General features: G+C 43.5%; 1 protein-coding gene across 1 annotated transcript; it reads right to left on the reverse strand.

The window, feature by feature from the left end:
• Nucleotides 1–709: 709 nt before the first annotated feature.
• On the reverse strand, nt 710–16,183 carry zyg11 (zyg-11 family member, cell cycle regulator). The gene is made up of 16 exons (XM_076278525.1): nt 15,625–16,183; nt 14,436–14,601; nt 13,546–14,060; nt 11,022–11,267; nt 10,268–10,408; nt 9,703–9,879; nt 8,618–8,682; nt 8,327–8,426; nt 8,079–8,129; nt 7,476–7,637; nt 5,724–5,771; nt 4,864–5,061; nt 4,621–4,673; nt 4,273–4,370; nt 3,304–3,496; nt 710–1,769 (listed from the first exon to the last, which is right to left on the reverse strand). The coding sequence occupies exons 1-15, from the start codon at nt 15,625–15,627 to the stop codon at nt 3,306–3,308; spliced, it is 2,214 nt and encodes a 737-aa protein (XP_076134640.1). The 5' UTR covers nt 15,628–16,183; the 3' UTR covers nt 710–1,769; nt 3,304–3,305.
• Nucleotides 16,184–17,065: the final 882 nt, after the last annotated feature.

Consider the following 17,065-nt stretch of genomic DNA (forward strand, 5'->3'; position numbering starts at 1 on the left):
TTGTGATGGCATTCCTCCGAAATACCTGTGCTGCAGAAAGTTACATGAAGAATGAGGTTCCGATCGAGACGATTTGGAGAAGGTCCATAGTGCAGTAGCAGCTTGGACAACAGAAGCTGGTGCATTTTGATAGTTTTGATAGTAGCTGGGAGTGAAGTACTTTGCTTTGTAATGGAGGGCCACTAAAATCTCTAAGCTTCACTGGATCCGTGTGGACCTCGGTGTGTGTGTGTGATTAGGGAGACATCTGGCGGTGTGCATTGGTGGCAGAAGCTTTCCTCAGACAAGGAATAAAGTCTCAACTGTCTCTACACTGCAGAGTGAGAATGTGTGTTTTCTTATCGCTTAACAGGTTAACAGGCTCAAAGGTCATCTCTCCGACATTCTTTTTATTTCATCACTCAATCCCTAATAATCATCATGGCCCTTCGCCTTCCTGTAGAGCTCACTTGTAAAAACAGCACACTGAAGAGACTGCACTGATCGAAGCTGTTTCAAGGAAGTACACAGACTAGTGGAAGAGGACAGTTGGAGGACTTCATTAAAATAGCTCAGTAAAGTAACATAGCTTTGTTGCAGGACAGGATAATAAAACAGACTAACTGATTAAATGGAACACCCATGGTGCCTCCATTCAAAGCTAAAACTGTCCATTACGAGCAACACTAGTAAACTGCCATAGAATATATGTGGAAAAAATAATATATACATATATATTTTTATTTAACCAAAGTCTTCGAACTCTCATGCAGTTCAAATTGATGACCATTCATACTATAGCTGTTGATGCACACGCACACACGCACACACACACACAGTATAAAGTATAGAGACATTGCCACACTCTTATATACATTCTTAAAAAGAACAAAAACACACAGCCGGCATAAAAAAACAGATCTGTATTGTACTGAATATGCACACTAAATGCCACTTGAGTCCGAGGAGTCATTATTTACTTTTACCAACACACAGCAAGTCTTAAGTCATGAGTTGCATTTTCATAGAAAGTCCATATATGGCTGAAGAGACATTCAAACTGATTTAACACATGCTTCAAACCATGCGTACATGCATGCTTGCACTCGCCCTCGACATCACACAAGCCAACACGTACACCAACACACACACCAACACACATGTACCCACACACACAGACAGACAGACAGACAGATAGGTGCACACACACGCAAACACACTTGTACTTGCAGTGAAGACTGACCCCCTCACTCGTGTGTCATGCTGCATGTGCTGTAACATTAATCAGCATGTCTGGTTTCCTTACGCTTCTCCAATTGCCTTTTTTCCATATAGTCTTGGTAACAGTATTCATAATATTTATCATGATCAGTATCCTAAGTAAAACAGACATGAAGTAATAAATAATATCATCAAGTGTGTGCAAAAAAATGCATTAGGTTATATTTTCCATCTCTGACTGCCCCCCTCTACCCCCTCTCTCTCTCTCTCACTCACTCACTCACTCACTCACACAATCTTGCTCTTTCTTAACAAGGGTGCTGGATCGCTGTGCTTCATCCATGTCATGTTGTAGACTCTTCCCCCAAGTGTACGCTCTCACACACACACACAAAGTTATTTACACACTTGCATACTCAGAGAGACACCCTCACACAAGTTATTTACACACTTGCACACACACACACACACTCATAAGCACACACACACCCAGACCAAGCTTCCAGTTCTGTTGGCTGTTTGACATCTTGCAGCCGGCGGGGTTGGCCCATGTCACTGCGCATCTTTCTCTGTGGTGGGGGGAAGAGAGAGAGAGAGAGAGATAGAGAGAGGGGGAGAGGGAGAGGGAGAGAAAGAGAGAGGGAGAGAGGGAGAGGGAGAGAGAGAGAGAGAGAAAGAGGGAGAGAGAAAGGATGAGAAGGGAGTTTCAGTGAACATCACTCAGCTTCCCCTCTACTTAAGAGGGAAGGGATATAATTTGTTGGGTATTTTCGGGCCACCATGAGGGGCCCCGAGTTGGACATCCACAGTGTGTGTGTCTTTTTGGAAGTCTGTGACTGAACACTGTTGTGTGTTTGAGACCGTAAATGCAAGCAACGTGGCAACGTGTACGTAAGTGAACGAGTAGATGTAGATGTAGTGTTGTGTACAAACTATACTTTAGTTGCTTGGTAGCATTGTACTGTAGTATAGTATGTCTGTACTTGCATGTTAATACATGCACATCTGAGTGCATGTGTATGTATTCTATATACTGGTGACTATCTTGTGTGCATGTGAATTGTCTATGTCCATTCATATAGAAGCAGCTCCTTTATGTGAGTTATGTCATAATGCTGGGTGGTGGGTATGCGGAGTGGTGGGTATCGTGTGTGTGTGTGTGAATTTAACTTTCGATTCTAAAGTCATGATTTGATTCGATTTTTGATCTTCTTTAAATATTACTATTAATGCATTCTTTATGTTGTTTACTTTTTTCCCTTTTCCTACTCTGTTTCGAGGGCTTTTATTTTGAAATCGTTCCAACCGCGAGGTTGTAAACAGAACAAACATTAAACATAGACGTGAACCGAAACAGAGCGAGAAACAGCACAGAATGATAATTTGATTGTTTCAGCACTCTCCGAAGAGACCCAAGGTTAGTGTTCATGGAATATGTACTTATCAATGTGTATTGTATGCCTTAACTAAGGACATTTACAGTGCTCCCCTCCTCCCAACATTCTAAATCAATTGTATGCACCATATTGCTATGTAGCATAGTAATATTATACACCATTTGAAAGCTTTGCCTCTTGGGAATCCATATATCCATATATATCCGACCTTTTTCATGTACAATCTAGTGCTTTACATTATCAGATCAATCTTACTATGTCTCAATTACATTTAATCAAAAATGCCCCTCTCCCCCCTTTGGTGTTTCCCTACTTTCTAGCTACATTTTATATCCCTTAACAATAAGAAGATGCAGCATATTGGGTCCTGAAATATTCACAGGAATCCCTAGAAATTTAATATTCATGTTGTTTTATCCAATAATAGTTGTGCGTATGTATAGTCTCATTTTATACACATCCATTGAACCAACAAAGAAAATGGAGACTTTTGTATAATTATTCCATATTTTGTGTAGTCATTCTATATCAGAACCCCTGACATACATTCCAAATAGTCTACAAGAAACTTCGACATTGGGGGCGTGGCTACATTGTCGATTCTACCTTTGAGTTCGAAGTTTGAGATTGAGATGTAATTTCGATTGATTTCGACTTAAAATCGGAATCGTGACATCCCTAGTATGTGTGTGTGTGTGTGTAGTACCTTTACGAGCGAGTGTGAGGCAGCGATGTCGCGTGTCCAGGGAGCTGTCCCGTGCGGGCCTGGTACATCTGCAGGCTGTCCAGGATACTTTTGGTCATCTTGCGCACGTCTTCGTGGGTCTCGGGGTGCGAACCCACCGTCTCCAGCTGCTGCAGGCCCCCCTCGTCCAGCAACATGCTGCAGTACCGCCCCGCTGCACGCACATAAAGACACACACACACACACACACACACACACACACACACACACACACACACACACACACACACAAACACACAAACAAACACACAATCACACAAACAAACAAACAAACAAACAAAAACACACACACACACACACACACACACACACACACACACAAACACTCAAACACACAACATGAGAGAAATGTGATTAAACAGTGGCATAATATACACATGGTTAAATCATTGTCAGAGGTAAAAGGTGAATTTACAAATTATATTCTTCTTATTGACTGAAGATAAGATTAAATGTTAGCATTGTGGTCATGGCACAACAAATAAACAAACAAGCATACGAACATACTGTATGGTATGACATACTGCAGCCACAAATACACCAGTAAAGAAAAATTGTCAGTTTTCACTGAAATTTGTTTTGTATAAGACTGTGATGACAACATCTTGCATCAACTTCCAAACAACCATTGCCAAATGCCAACACTCATTACGGCATTAAGACACACGCCTACACACACGTGCATCTAATCTGTAATCCACCAGATTGAAAAGAGTGAGTGTCTGTGTGTCTACTGTAGACTGGGATGGCCATCATTAGAAATATGTGGTATTGTGTAACATCTATGCGTTGTGTGGCCACAGGGACTGTAGGCATGATGCTTTTGAAAGTCTGTGTGTGTGTGTGTGTGTGTGTGTGTGTGTGTGTGTGTGTGTTACGTCACATGTGAGTGTGTGTGTGTGTGTGTGTGTGTGTGTGTGTGTGTCTTACCATTCTTGCTGCAGACATGCTGCATGGCCCAGGCTGCCCACAGCTGGACCCCAGGGGTATGGAAACACTCCAGCAGCGGGAAAAAAGGGTTAAATGACCTGCACACACACACAAAACAAACAGTAACACTAATCTGCTACATGTGGAAATAAAACAAAAGAAATAAACTAAAAAAGCAGTTTCATTATAACTATATGAGGACACTTGTCTGAGTTCATTACCAGGAAAAAGCAACATACTGTATGAAGGACTGACATTAGGTAAACTGAAATCACAAACACAACCAAACACAGAATCTACACCCATCCCCCCATCTGAAGTCCACTCAGATCTTCACCAAGGTCTCACCTGTAAGCCACCATCTCACAGTCTGGAGCTGGCCACTTAACTATAGCTGCATGCTGAGGAAAGACAAATAAAAGGCAATTAACACACACACACACACACACACACACAGACGGCCCGAGTTCAGCGGCGATATAGGTAACAGGAAGCTACACCAAGGCGAGTCCTTTCTGGTGAAGTGAAATTGATTAAACCAATCACAGCCCAGCCACACTCACACACACACATACATACACACCCACTCACCAACTGCTCCAGCAGTGTGGAGCGCAGTGGTATGTCCAGGGTCCAGAGGCCCTCTCCCCGGGACGTGAGGTGGGCCAGGATGCCCGCCGCAAAGTAGCTGACCTCCACCTCGGTGCTGTGCAGCAGCGTGCTGATGTGGCTGAGGAAGCGCTGGTCCATCAGCTCCGAGTGGAGCTCCCCCACTTCTGCTATGTTATTCTATTCACACACACACACACGCATGCAGACACACACACACACACACACACACACACACACACACACACACACACACACACACACACACACACACACACACACACACACACACACACACACACACACACACACACACACACACACACACACACACACACACACACACACACACACACACACACACACACACACACACACACACACACACACACACACACACACACACACACACACACACACACACACACACACACACACACACACACACACACACACACACACACACACACACACACAGAGAGATGAGGTCAGAAAGGCCCTGCAGATGAGCATGTGAAGGCCAGAGCGTGTACATCTGAATTGACTGCAGTGGGGCAATAGACCAGACTATTGATTTAACTGGTGTTGCAATACACGCCCGATTGATTTGACACCGATATGGTAAAAGTGCACAGTAAACATCTCATCCGACTAGTGCATAATGCTACAGACCAGATAATTGATTTGACCAGAGTATGTCTCTAAACACAGCTATGAGGGCTGAGTTTCAGTTTCACGGCCCATAAGTATACCAAATTTATATGATAGAATAACAGATATTGAAAATGATGGTTTACAAATTATAGCCATGTAGCAAACCCACCAAAGGAAGTTCAACTTACCAGTAATCCCAACACTTTCTGCTGAATAGAAGACTCTGTTGGAAAGGACTGAAAGGAAGAAAGTGATTCAATTGTTACTTTACTTCTGCATCTAACACACCTAAACAAATCACCCTGGGGGAAACAAGTAAAGGTCATTATGTAAATCTTATGCAAAAATGACTATCACATGCACAGGGTCACGGTAAGGCCTTATGCAATAACTGCAGGGTAGAGAGCTAATAAGCAATACTGACATTTTGCTCTCAGCAAATGGGACTGCTGGACATTTCCATCCATAAGAATGTGTCCTAACAATGACCTTTGTGACTCAGACTACAGGAACTGGAAAGATTTAGGCAAGTGTCACCTCAACCACCGTAAATGTTTGTCTGTAGGCTTGTTTGTCTGTAGGCATAAACCACTGGCCTGATTTTCATGAAACTAAGTGGAAAGGCATAAGATAAGATAAAGATAAGATAAAATAAAGATAACATAAAGTATACTTTATTGTCCCCCGGGGAAATATAAATAGTAGCAATGCTATTTCCTGATTCAGTATGTGGGTTAGGGGTGTAAATATTAATCGATTCGTATCGATGCATCGATTAGGCAGCCGGCGATTCAATGCATCGATTCGTCCGCAAGAGTATCGATTAATGTGTTTATTTTGCCGCCTGTTTGTTTGCCTATCTATTTTCAGCATCAGCTCCGACCTTTCTTTTTCTGTCTATGGCTCTGATGTAAGCGCACTACCTACTCCTAAGCTGCAGGTGGTTTTTTTTTTTATATGCAAAGACATGAGGCTGTATAACGAAGGCTTTAGATACCTGCTCCTACATTCCGAACTTTTGTTGATTTATTTGAAACTTCATAGATATCATGTAAGAATCATTGGCTTAAGAAATCGATATTGTATCGAATCGTCATGAAGACTCCGATTTACACCCCTAATGTGGGTAGGATCATCTAGAATCTTAAGTGCCTCCCTGAGCACTGACTTTTCATACAGTGACTGTAGGTAACACTGCATACCCAGGGAGACCACAACATATTTGGGACCGTATTGAAATAGCAGGGCAGATCCATACATTTTGTTTCACTTTTACCAACATGCGAGTTATAGCACTTGACCTTGGCATAGGTCAGCAAACTCTGAGTGTCCTTCTAGTTTGCAATGTTTCACCTGCGCAGATGTGGTTAACCCAGATGTGGTTAACCTAATAACTAGCTGAGGACGTCAGCTTGGCGAGCTGCTTGTTGTTCACAAATATGCTGTGTGCATACATGCTCATAAATGAACAAAACAAATATGGTTTTGAACACAAAATCAAGCTTCGGACATTGCCATCTCAGTCCCCTGATCTAAACTCCATAGAAAAACAGTGGGGTGAGTCAAAGAGGGGAATGTACAAGTGTGCACCTAGGAATGGGTCGATCTGGGGAGATTTTGTGAAGACGAACGGTCTTAAATCATTTGCTTGGTATTCTCCAACTTTATGGGGTGTCACAGGAGAATATTACAAGCTGTTTTATTGGCAAAGGGAGGCTTAAGAAGGTATAACTAGCAGGGGTGCTAATTTATTTCTTTATGAGATTTTCCTTTTTCTCAAAATATAATTTGCTTTCCTTCAAGGTTGGATTTTTCCTATTTTTTTCCATTGTGAAATTACAATAAATCACCAATAGATTATTTTTTATACCGTTTTTTAGTCAACTTTAGCAGAGGTGCCAATAATTGTGGAGGGTATTGTATGTGCCCATAGATGTTACCTCTAGCACTTTGATAAAAAGCTCCAGGCCTTGGTTCTCTATGAAGTGTCGGCAGGTGGTTGGGGATTCATCGGTGAGGTTCCACAGTGCGCTCAGAGTGAACTTCAGAGTGGCATCCACATTTGCCTGGGTGGTTTTCTGACGAACAATGTGCAGGAGTTGCTAAAGACAAAGAGAGGAGAGCAGGTACAAAGGTTGTGAATGCAGGGGACATTCCAAGATCAATAAAGTTCTTCTGACAATAAAATCCACACAATAGACAAATAGAGCACATTCAAGTCATAAATCTGCAGTGATGCAATGATGTCTATGGAAACTTTGATCAGAGTTAATTATTGTTTTAGATTTAACAGCATACTTGTATAGTTTTGGACATACCCATCAACATTTCTATTTACCTTTGAGCTATTCTATGACATTGAGTAATGACAAGATCATAGCTACTCTTTTAAATGCTTGGCATTTACATGCGGAACTACAAATTGTTTTTCACAATTTGCCAAACACAATAAAAATGAGGCAGTGTTTGGCTGCTGCTGGGTTTTTTCCGTTGCTGTGCTCCACTTGAGTAATTACACGCCTGTCAGTGGCGCTAGCTCTAACCTTCACAATGAAGAGCTCCGCACCCAGCTGTGCTGTCTGCTCCGTTGATAGCTGCAGAGGGAGAGGGGGGAAGAGAGAGAGAGAGAGATGGAGAGAAAGAGATGGAGGGATTGAGAGAAAAAGAGGGAGAGGAGAGGGGGGAGAAGGGGGTACGGGTACAAATGAGACAGTTGGATGAAGAGAGCCCTTATAAAATACAAAAATAGTGATGCCCAATAATAGCACTGTGGACTTAGACCCCTGTCTACCTTGGCAGCCAGAATGGATATGATGGCGACAGCCATCCTCTGCATGTTCTGGTCCTCATGGTTACAGAGCCACTGCATGACCAATTTAGCTGCTTCAAATCTGGGATTAAAACACAAATGCAGTTCAGTGGACCCACAAAGATCAAGCATGCAGGCATTCAGCAGCACCTACTTATAGGCACTCTTTATAGAATGTACCCCCCCCCCCCCCCCCCCCCCCAAACATACACCCCTCAAAGTCAAACCAGTTAGGGGACTGCAGAAACAGAAGTGTTGGTTCCATAGACTGACCTGTTGAAAGGGACCTCCTGCAGTATGCGATCGCTGCAGAGGGACAGCAAGCAGTTCTTCTGCAACTGCAGAGGGAAGAAACAACATGAAGAGTCATTGTGGAGCCACACAATGGCCAGTTCTACTGACAAGTCATAGCCATGACAACACCAGTTTCTGAAATGTCACAGGTTGCTCCCAAGCCAGAAATAAAACACACTAATTACTGCAATTGACTTAAAAATGACACAGCACAGCTTACTGACATCTTACAACACATAGTCATTACTGTATTTATTTTTAGATAAGTGTGGCCATTGAGGTCAAAGTCTGTACCGCTGTTAATGGGGTTGTTAAGAAATAGTATTGTTACGAGAAAAAAATCCACTAAATCCACTTCCCAAACAGAAGTTTCCCAACAGAATTAAACACGGGCAGACTGGCAGTGAAGTAATTATTTCACTAGCCGTTCCAATAAGCACCACGGTCACGTCACTTCCGTTCGACAGATGCTTTAATTGAAAGCATTCTCAGCTGTGTTTCTGTGAGCGCTGAATTTAACTCGTGACCTTGCCATGGGCCCGCTAATGACTGACTGGACCAGCGAAGCTTAATCTCTCCTCTCGCAGTACAGGAGTTAATTTGACAAATGTGGGAGTACAATTCAGAACCCCTGCCAATGTCATGGTTGTTTTCTACAGTTACAGTCAGCCTCAGCTTTTTAAGGACCATTAGAGAAGGACAAGTGTTTGAGGGTGCTGCGAATTGCGAAAGCAGTTTGTAGCTTAGGACTTAACACTTAATCCCATTTAGTAAATTGTATTGATCAACACAGTTCTATTGATTTACATTTACATCAACAGAGTTGTACTGATTTACATTTATCAGTTTTGATAATGCTTTTAAGTGATTTAATGACATATCTACGCTTTTTAATCAGTTTATCAGTGTGCTGCTTGGGTATCGAACCCATGACCATGGCCCTCTGTGTACCTTGTTCCACCAGCAGAATTACTGGGGCACAAAGAAGGAAGAAGAACAAGTCCATGGAAGAACAAGCGATCTGAGGACCCAGGAGGAATGCTGGATGGAGGCGTGCGCTCTACCTGCTGATGGTTGGGGAAGGTCTTCATGGCCTCCAGGAGAAGCTGCGTGATGGTGCTGAGCAGCCGGACTGGCATGCCCAGAGCCAGGTCTTGCTTGGTCAGGTTAAACACGCAGGCACTGGCCGCCAGCTGCACGTTCAGGGTGGTGGGGTGGTTCCTCATGCCCAATGCCACCAGCTAGGGCACAGGAGAGAGGAGAGAAAGGAGAGAAAGGACAGAGAACGACAGGAAGAGAGAGGGAGAGAGAGAGAGAGAGAGAGAGAGAGAGAGAGAGAGGAGAGAGGAGAGAAAGGACAGAGAACGACAGGAAGAGAGAGAGGGAGAGAGAGGGAGAGAGTCAAACAAAAATATTTATGCAAGGAAGATTACCACACACCACCAGAAACCAGAAAGTGGATGATGACTCATTGCAATGCCAGCTGTAAAAATAGCTGGATGTGGATGGCGAGTGCAGACGGGGGGTTAGAGAATGTAGGAGGCGTGGGAGGGAGGCAGCGAGCGCTTTGATGGAGCCCCTGCCTGCCCGCCTCATACTGCTCATGTTCTGAGGTACTGGCTGCTGTACCTTGAGGATATCTGGCCGAGGTTTCTCCATGACGTGTGTGAGGCTGAAGAGATGGAAGAGGGCCTCGCGTACAAAGCCCTCGCGTTCGCTGTAGCGCCGCAACGCCTCGCAGATCTGAGTCTCATTCGCCTCGCCCGTCACCTGCAGGCCAAACACACACACACACACACACACACACACACACACACACACACACAGACACACACCACACACACACAAACTCAATGGGGATACAATTACAAGCCTATACAATGTCATGGTAGTGGTTACAGAAGGAAGACAATGAGGACCACAATCAACACTATGGAAATAATAGCATTGACTAGTGAAGTTATTCACACTATGCCTTTTAGCATGAACTTACATGAATGTAGCATGCCCCTGCATATTAATACACACTGACTCACAAACAAAGTAGAAAACAGGGTTGTTAAAGTTGGGGGGAAAACTTGACATACATAATCTTTTATAGTTATGCTCCTAATGTCAGCAGACCTCAACACATCCAAGAATATACTGCACTAATTTGGCCATCACCTCTGGGAACTGAACCTACTCTTTGCAAAGTGCTGATGGACAGGTGTGCGCTCTCAAGCTCGGTCTCAAATGTCTGTTTACACCCACTGCACTACCGAGCACCAAACTCAACAAACACAGCACTTCTATTCTCAAAGTGCACTACTAAAAAGAGCACAACTACAACCCAAGCCATTTGTTTTTCCTTTCTCATGTTTAGAGCATCCTGTGAACCTACCTTTAGAGTGCCTTCTCCAGACAGGAAGTCGGAGAATCCGGCGTCGGTGGCAAGCAGTCCCATGAACGTCATGCCGGGTCTCTCCTCCACGAAGGCCCTGACGGCAGTGTCGGTCACCTGCTTCCTTCCAGAGACGTCCAGCGAGACGAGCGCAGGGAGGATACCGGGCTTCTCCAGCAGCTGCCTTGCCACGTCCGAGGTGAACTGCTTGTCATCCGAGATGTCCAGATGCTGAAGGCCATCCAGCTGGAACAGAAATGGGAGGAACATTAAGCAGGGCTTGATGCTCATATTTTTTTTTTTTTTTCAAGGAATAGTTGTACGACCAGGTTAACAAATGTAGCAGCACAGACAAAAAAATTGGTTGCACAGTCAGTTCTAAATTGAAGAATTTAAAAATGTAAACATAACAATTACACTAGAAGGGCACCTAGAGAACCCGGAACTCAACCAAGGCCAAAGGCTTTATCGTGTGGTAGGGAAAGTGAAACTAAACTTTTGGAACTAGCCTGGTTAGCACGCAGACCTTACACGTTACAACTGCCAAAGGTTCGTATGGGCATTCCCAGGCTATTTTGGAGCCACTCAAATGAGATGATTGTGCTCCTATATCTTACTGGCTCTTCCTCAGGCAATTCCACACCTATCCAGTATCTCATGACAAACTTGTATCTTCCCTTAACTCACATCTCTCTCATTCCCATTTTTACTGGCACTTCCTTCCTCATTGGTGTTATTCTTATTCTTTTCCATTTGGTGATTTGATTTCCTTTCTGGTAGACGTTCTGAGCTATATCCAATTTGTACTCACTTCAGTAAGATTGGAACAAATGCAGTAATGTAGACAATGAGCTACAAAGTCAAAATGACTCACCCACTGAGCTGGGCAAATAACTTTGCTTTCTAATGAATTCCGTGTTTCGCCATTTGTGTCTTGTGATTTCCGTGTTTCGCCATTGGTTTAGGTGGTTTCCTGTGTCTGCGTCGCTCACCACCTAAACTGAATTGCCTGGTTCTTACTGAAAGTTTGTTATCATCCACTGCCGCCTCCAGACTTCTTATTTTCTGCTAGACAAGGTAAATAAGAGGTGGAATCGCTTCTATCTTTTCAAACCTTTTCACCTGTACTGAATGTATATTTCAAGATTTCTCAACCTTTGAACATTTAGCCATGGTTATTAGAAGTCAACAGCACATTCTTGATTTAACCATTTATAGACCCCCTAGTCACAACTCTGATTTTCTTTTGGAGTTTTCTGAATTATTGTTGATTGCACTTGTCAAATATGATGAAGTAATTGTACTGGGTGATTTTAACATACACGTTAATGCTCTATAGAGTAGCGGCTCTAGACTGCTCGGTCTGGCATTGCTTCATTGTGGTGGAAGTATGCTCGCCCTATATCGGGCGGACCAATCAAATCAGGCATTACGATGATGGACAGGTGAGCAACAGCGCCTGGTCTATCACGTCATCTGAGCACGCTTAGATTAGGCTTATGTTTGAAGCAAAAACACTATGGCTAGAAGGATACATGGCTTTTAAGACCCCATATTGAAAATTAATATTATTTAATGAGGTTGTATCACTGAAAATGATTATTTTTGAAAACTTTGGCCAAAGTTGAGATGTGGGAAAACTCGTGGTTTCACTTTCATCAAGGGAAAACAGCGCTGTTGCATTGCGACATGTTCCATCGTTCGTTTGAAATCTCTGATTGACCACCTGTTCGAGGGATTTGCGACAGCCTTTCCCAGCTGTTTACCATGTTTGTAGCATATCACTGTTAAACAGAATTATTTTTAAAAACGGAGGGGATGTAGGAGAAGAAGGATGGTTTGTGTGTTTTCTTCCTACACCTAACGGTAAGCTATTTTGTTGCTCTGATTGGTTAGGTCTATCCAATTGAGTGCAGAGGCATTCCCACCCCTGTATCGGTTGAAACACGCCCATAATTACGTCCCAATGGAGCAGTATCAGACTCATATTCTGACTAGAATTGAGTATGACTATGTCAGGCTAAAGATAGACTGAATTAGAGATAGAATTGATGGTCTCCATTCTTCTCAGAATGTTGAGGTCTATGATACATTGAAAGATGCAGGTACAATGGCCACTTTAAATTCATACATTTCTGTGAGTGTTTTGTATTAGACCCAATACCATCTAGTCTTTTAAAGGAATTATTGTCGGTCTTAGTTATTTTCTTCTAATTATGAACATGACACTTTCTCTAGGCTCTGTGCCATCAGCCTTTATTAAACCACTACTTAAAAGCCCAATTTGGATCCACAAATTCTGAACAATTATAGACCAATATCTAACCTTCCTTGCGTGGTCATACTGCACTATATATATACAATATATTGATTGGTTATGGGATTTGGCAGACGCTTTTTGTCTATGATTGATTGATAGTATTTAATAGGGAGGCACTATACTACATTGCTTAAGAGTGATGTTACTGAATGTTTGTCCTTCCATAAAATCCACTAGACAGATGTCGGCTCACTCCCATGTTACCTGGCTGAGGACGGCCAGCAGCTGTGCTGTGGTCATCTCGAGCCGCTTGAGCTGGTGCATGGTGAGGTAGCGCAGACGGGCGCGCAGCCCCAGCAGCGGTGTCAGGTTGGTGACGGACGTGCTGGAGATGTCCAGGCTCTCCAGCCGCGGCAGCGTGCACACGTCGGCCAGGCCCGAGTCGTAGAAGTCCACGTGGGCCACGCTGAGCGAGCGCAGGCCCTGCAGGGCGCCGAAGCAGCGCCGCGACGGCTCCTCCAGCGACGTCATGGTCAGGCCGTTGAGCACCAGGCGCTGGAGGCTCTCGCGCAGCTCCTTGCTGGAGGACAGGCCGCGCACGATGTCGCTGATGGTCAGGTCGGCGTTGACGTGCGAGGCGTCCAGCTCCAGGAGCCGATGCAGGCACAGGGCCCGGTGGAAGGCCTCGGCCGAGATGCGCGCTGTGCGGATGCAGGCGCGCCGCAGACGCAGCTGCTGACAGCTCCGGAAGATTCCTACCGTGTTGTCATTCAGTAACCCTGGAAGAGAGTGAAAAATTTCACTTTGTGTCACAATGAATTGTTTGTGCCACTCATAGCAGCACATATACTTATAGCAGCATCTGTATACTTGTCTCTCAGCATGCATCATGCCACACATATTTTATCTAAACATATACTGTAAGTGATTACTATGTAATCACTTAAAGTGATACTATGTAATCACTTAAACATGCATTGCTGTCAGTGACTCATTCCATTTTGGCTAACCAAAACAAAACACAAAGACGACCATTCAACACCTCATATTCTCAAGTGGAAAGGGAAGTGTGTGTGTGTTTGTGTGTGAGTGTGTGTGTGTGTGTGTGTGTGTGTGTGTGTGTGTGTGTGTGTGTGTGTGTGATGTGAGCTCACCTTCAGTAGCCATCTTGCAGAGCAGTTGATCAGCTAGCTCCTGGGGGAAGACCAGAGACTCTCGAAGGCACAAGGAGCCATCGGCCTGCTTCACACAGAACAGCTCCAGCTTGGAGCTGACCAGAGACAGGCAGAGATCTGTCAACGGTGGGGGAGAGGCCTCATCCTGAAACAATCATAAGCATTGATCACCATCTCTCTGCGGGTGTCCCCAGTATCTCTTTCTGCGATTCAATCACACAGGGCCCTAATTTAAACGCCGAGCTAAGTGCAAAGTCAGTCAATGAGCAAAGTTCTTGCGCTGTACATGAAGCTTCCAGCCGACCCAACAAAGTTTGTGCTCGGGGTCTTACTCATGGTAGTGAATTCGCAAATAGATTTTGCATAGTAGCTTTAGTTAGACTTTTGATTTGCACTTTGCCTGGCATTCAAATTAGGGTACGCAGTGTTAGTTCACGGCATACATAAAGATCTGCCTTTACAGCAAGACTCAGTGGGAAATGAGCTTTCGCTCTAAAGCAACATAGCAGCACGCAAATGGTATTTTGGTATGTGTACATAACGACCAAGATTCACATGCCTGCTTAACAGTAACTTGAGTCAACTGGATGTAATCTAATGCGTTCAACAGCGTGCAGCAGCTGTCAAAATCATGGTATTCGCCGTGAAAATAACAAAATATACAGACAGTTTCTCTTCAAAACAGAGCTGCAACTCTCCTGCCAAACCATCGGTCACTGTGGCCGATTACTGAGGTAGTGAGATAAGTAATCACTGACACTGTTCATAAGATTTCAACGATTAGACCTCACAAAACGTATCAATAACGGTACATCGTTTGAAATAACCCCATTAGCATGGCTTTTATATGATTAGAGCACACGGTTTACAGTCATAATAAGAACAACATTGGATTTTAAGATATAAACGCTGTAGATGCTTTCATGAGTGAGCAAAACACAACAGTATTTCACGTTACATATTGTCGATTGACAGAAGATTTTTTTTAACTCAAAATCTGGTGCTGGCATCGCTTGAACTATAGTAATCCATTGTCAATCTATCCATCAAACAACACGGAATAACTGTATGAATGTGTTGTGTACGTATCTCCGGAGGGAAGTAACGTAAAGATTAAAACATGTAACTGCTTTTTTGCTTAAGATGATTGAAATCTAAATGAACTCACCATGCTGGCAAAATCGTGAATCGCGTACCCTTACAGCAGAACTGAAATGCAACCGAGGGATGAAAATTATTACGAGTCTGGGGAGGTAAGCAGACTATCAGCTTGTAAACTAGAGCTAGCTAGTCACCAAACAGCAATTAGTTGACTAGCTAGCCGACTTGCTAAAGGTAGCTAGCTCACTATATGCACTATGTTGCACGGTTTGACTAGTGAAACAACTTGTTGGTTGGTAATGACGGTTCGTTCTTGATCAGCAGCAAAAAAAATCTGTGATTTTCGAAGACATTTTTTCATATGCATCCTTCGATTGACGGAGTTGTCACCTTGCAGCTTCTACTAACGTCGTTGAGCTCATTCTGGACACTTTATTTTGCTCGAAAGGAAACGATGGTTGAGCTTTCGCTGAAGAAGAACAGAACACCGGAAGTACGCAACATGTTATGTAAACAAGAGGTAGGCCTAAAATGCTGTCACCCAATTTCGTAGACAGTGTGATTTTAATGAATGTATCAAAACGTCGACATTCATTAACACTCAAAATAGTAATAAAACCATTAAAATACACAATTATTTGTCAAAGAGGAAATAATGATATATTGTTATTTTATTTTGTTTATTTGTTTATTGTTTGTTTATTATATTGTTTATATCTTGTTTATTATGTCAAAAACCTGTGTAGTTTCATTCTGTAATGTTCATCCTTTCATACAGTGTCTTACCTCTTCCACTTGATGGAGCACTGTTTGACTTTTTTCAATAAAGTTCATTGCTTTAGTCTCTCTGCACAGCACTATCAGTACACAACAGAATAACTACCCAGATGCAGGCAGCTCATATCATAGTCGGTGATTTCAACCATGCAGATTTAAAGTTGGTACTCCCCAAATTTACACAACACATTGCATGTGCTACAAGGGGAGAAAACACACAAGACAAGGATTATTCTAACATTCAAAAAGCTTTATATCAACATCACTACCACACCTAGGACAGTCAGACCACCTTCTCCTTCCTAACCCTAGCATACACCCCTTCAGAAGAAAAGCTCAAGCCAAGGTAAAGCCTGTACAAACATGGCCTGAAGGAGCCACCTGACAGCAGCAGGATTGCTTCACAGCAGGCATAGCAGGGCATACAGCAGATCACCAATTACAAAAGCAACAGCTGCTCACAGTGACTCCTCACTGGTAGAGACGCTTAATTGTTTCTTTGCACGCTTTGGAATAAACGTTGAGGTCATCGATCACACCCTCAACAGCTCAAAACAACAGCCACACCCTCATTGTGCAGGAGTATGAGGTGAGGCGTGTGCTCAGAACTGTGAACCCAAGGAAAGCTGCGGGCCCGGATGGTGTCACGGAAGGTTCCTGAAAGATTGTGCAGACCAGCACTCGGAGGTCCCCACAAAAATCTTCAACTTTTTCAACAATCCATCGTCCCA

This window comes from Alosa pseudoharengus, unplaced genomic scaffold, assembly GCF_046254945.1.
Source record: "Alosa pseudoharengus isolate Yale_2024_CS ecotype anadromous, Long Island Sound unplaced genomic scaffold, YU_APseudo_1.1 YU_APseudo_1.1_scf_11, whole genome shotgun sequence".
Taxonomy (NCBI): domain Eukaryota; kingdom Metazoa; phylum Chordata; class Actinopteri; order Clupeiformes; family Clupeidae; genus Alosa; species Alosa pseudoharengus.

What these genes read in the sequence shown, in the direction of transcription:
- zyg11 (XM_076278525.1), bottom strand. An exon ending in CCTTCCCCAACCATCAGCAG is followed by an intron (nt 8,683 to 9,702) that starts GTAGAGCGCACG and finishes TTCCCTCTGCAG; the next exon opens with TTGCAGAAGAACTGCTTGCT. An exon ending in TTTTTATCAAAGTGCTAGAG is followed by an intron (nt 5,772 to 7,475) that starts GTAACATCTATG and finishes TCTTCCTTTCAG; the next exon opens with TCCTTTCCAACAGAGTCTTC.